The sequence below is a fragment of the Pterocles gutturalis genome, unplaced genomic scaffold, assembly GCF_000699245.1.
Source record: "Pterocles gutturalis isolate BGI_N339 unplaced genomic scaffold, ASM69924v1 scaffold1856, whole genome shotgun sequence".
Taxonomy (NCBI): Eukaryota; Metazoa; Chordata; class Aves; order Pterocliformes; family Pteroclidae; genus Pterocles; species Pterocles gutturalis.
The window spans coordinates 28,383-31,175 of NW_010105147.1; the positions used below are offsets into that span (position 1 = coordinate 28,383).

Below are 2,793 nucleotides of genomic sequence, written 5' to 3' on the forward strand. Positions count from 1 at the left end.
ACCGGCGCTGCGTCTGCGGCTGCGTCTGCGAGCGGCGCCTGCAGAAGGGTGATGAGTTCGTGCTGAAGGAAGGGCAGCTCCTTTGTAAGGGCGACTATGAGAAGGAACGGGAGTTGCTGAGCTTGGTGAGCCCGGCTCTGTCGGATTCTGGTAAGGGGCCGCCCGCGCCCGGCGTCTCCCTTGGCTGGTCCCGCTCCGAGGTCCCTGTGAGCATGGTGGGGTCTGGGGGCAAGGTTTGGGCTTGCTGCCTTAAACCTCTGCCGCGTGGTGAGAAAGGAAAAGCTCTATAAGCAGCATTGCATCCTCCAGCCAGAGTCTCTCCCAGTTTGGTGGCAAGGGCGTGAGTGGGGACCTCAGCAGCAAAGGGGCTGCAGGGCTGGAGGATGCTCTGGGGACCATCCCCATCTCATCAGATGCATTTCATTGGGAAGAAATGTTTTCCTGTGAGGGTGGTGAGGCAGTGGCCCAGGTTGCCCAGAGAAGCTGTGGATGCCCCATCCCTGGAGGGGTTCAAGGCCAGGCTGGATGAAGCTTTGAGCAGCCTGGGCTAGTGGGAGGTGTCCCTGCCCATGGCAGCAGGGGGTAACTCAATGGTCTTTAAGGTCCCTTCTAACCCAAACCATTTGATGTTTCTATGATTCCTCAAGGCTCTGTGCCCTGCACCATGGCAACCCATCCCGAGGGGTGCACAGCCTTCCCGGGAGTGGGGGAGGAGAGCCATGCTGACCCAAGATGACATCTCCCAGCAAAAAAAATTAAAAATCAGCATCGTGAGGCTGTTTAGGAGGGGGTTGTTAAGGTGTGAAGCGGGGCAGGTCACAGGCATGGCAAAGCCCATCACTCACCACCATGCACAGGCGATGCTGCTGCTGGGGGAAGGTGCATGAGGGGACAGGGATGGCTTCAGTGAGGATGGAGAAAAAACTGCCCAAAGCCTGTTTTTCTCTTTAATATTGTGCTCTTCTGGAGCAAGAACCCAGCTGCTTTACGGCTGGCTCTGTCTGAGCTCTGCAACCCCACTTGCTCAAAAGAAAAAATCTTCCCCCCAAATAACAGTGATGATATTTAAAAAATAAAGAGTGGGGCCATGGGAGGAGGTGGCTGAAGGGAACTGGTGAGTGATGGTCCAATGCTGGAGGAGCTGGAGAGGCAGGAAAGCAGCAGGATCTGGCACGCTGGCACTGGCTCTTGCCTTAGCCCTGGGAAAGTCCTTAATTGATTGAAGAATTTTTTTTTTTTCCTTCTGGGATGTGCAAACACTTTCAGTTAAAATAGGAACCAATGAGGAGAAGTCATGCAGGAAAATAAGTGAATTGGCTTCTGGTCCCACAATGGTTTTGGGTTCATTCCTAGTGGGGGAAAAGGGCAGTTTGGGAAAGGTTGGGGAGCTTTTCCTCCCCAGCGGCTCATCGGCCTGTGGTCCAGCCTCACTGCCAGGGGCTCCGGCCAAACCGAGAGCTTCAACAAGCAAAAACCTCTAGGGGAAAGACTTATTTTGGTGGAAACTCCAGCTGAGAGCCAAGGGATGCGAATGGCCAGTGCAGGATCAAAAGGGCATGACAACCCCTTGGCTGGTCGGAAACCCAACCCGAAGCCCTTGGCACCCCGCCGGCACCCCTGGCTGGGGGGTCCCAGCCCTTCCCGTCTCCCCACAGACCCCATAGCTTAGCCCCACCTCTGTCCCTGCCTGCTTTCAATGGCCACCAACAGTGTGTCTTGCGATGGCACATCACTCTGGGGACAGTGGCACAGCAGGGGCCAGCCCAGGTGCATGTCCCCTGCAGATGCTCAGCGTGCTGTGGCTTTGCCATCTCCTGCCACATCTCCCTGGGGACCACGCTGGGGGATGCCAAGGGGTGTCCCTGCTCCGGCACCGGTCCTGGATGCCCTTCACCAGCAGCATGTGATGTGCATGTCCAACCTCTCCCTTGTCCCCCCCCTTGCTGCTTTGAAGACCCTGCCCTCCCCATCCCCCAGCCACCACGAACCAAAGACCACTTTATGAGAAAGCGCAGATAAAAAGCAGCCATATGTTGTCTGTAATCTCCCAGACCCTCGCTTCAATTACTGCCTCCCCCGAGCCTCTGCCACCCAGCCTAAGTAAACAAGCCCCTCTGAAAGAGGACCCCGTTTTCCAATTAAAACCGTCCTAACGTTTCTCCTCTCCCTAAATCCTCCCTGAGTGAGGAATGTCCCGGCCCCAGCGGCAGGATGCAGGGCTTGGCGGGTCGGACCGAGGGCACTGCCACACAATATCCCATCTCCTCGGCCCCTTCCCAGGTGACGTCAGGGGCAGCCCCAGACACTCATTATTTTCTTCCCCCCCTGCCCCTCCTTGGTGGGGAAAGGCTTGAAAGGGAGAGTTAATTAAAAGTAATAACCTGCCAAATCCGGCTTCGCTTTTCCTTCTTTCCCTTTGACACTGGGAGGGATTTGGGGAGCAGGTGTTGATAGGGGGAGTGCTTGGGGAGGCTGCTGGGAGTGGGTTTTCCCCCGTGATGTGGGTTTTGAGCATCATTTACATGATGGAGTCCGTGATCTTCTGGCTCACCCCTGCCAGACTCTGCCCTTCGCAGACCGGGGGGAATTTGGGTGCTCACCTCTTTTTAAGGTGCAAAAGAGTTCAGACACCGAAATGTCTCCATTGGTTGACATTCATCCTCCCAATATTTGTAAAAAATCTCTACCCTTCCATCAAAACTAAACTCCTCCAGGTTTCAGGAGAGCAGGTAGCTCAGCAGAGCAAAGCCCCTGCTCTTGCTGGCACTGGAAGGATGCAGTGGCAGCCGCTGC

General features: G+C 55.8%; 1 protein-coding gene across 1 annotated transcript in view; it reads left to right on the top strand.

Annotated features, from left to right (window-relative positions):
* LMX1A (LIM homeobox transcription factor 1, alpha) overlaps window positions 1-2,793 on the top strand; it is a gene marked incomplete at its 5' end in the record, with an annotated part of 5,776 nt that overhangs the window by 101 nt on the left and 2,882 nt on the right. Inside the window, one exon of the mRNA XM_010087247.1 lies at window positions 1-150. This exon is cut by the window's left edge and continues 101 nt beyond it. Coding sequence (XP_010085549.1) covers window positions 1-150 — 150 coding nt within the window. The remainder of the gene's footprint in view (window positions 151-2,793) is intronic.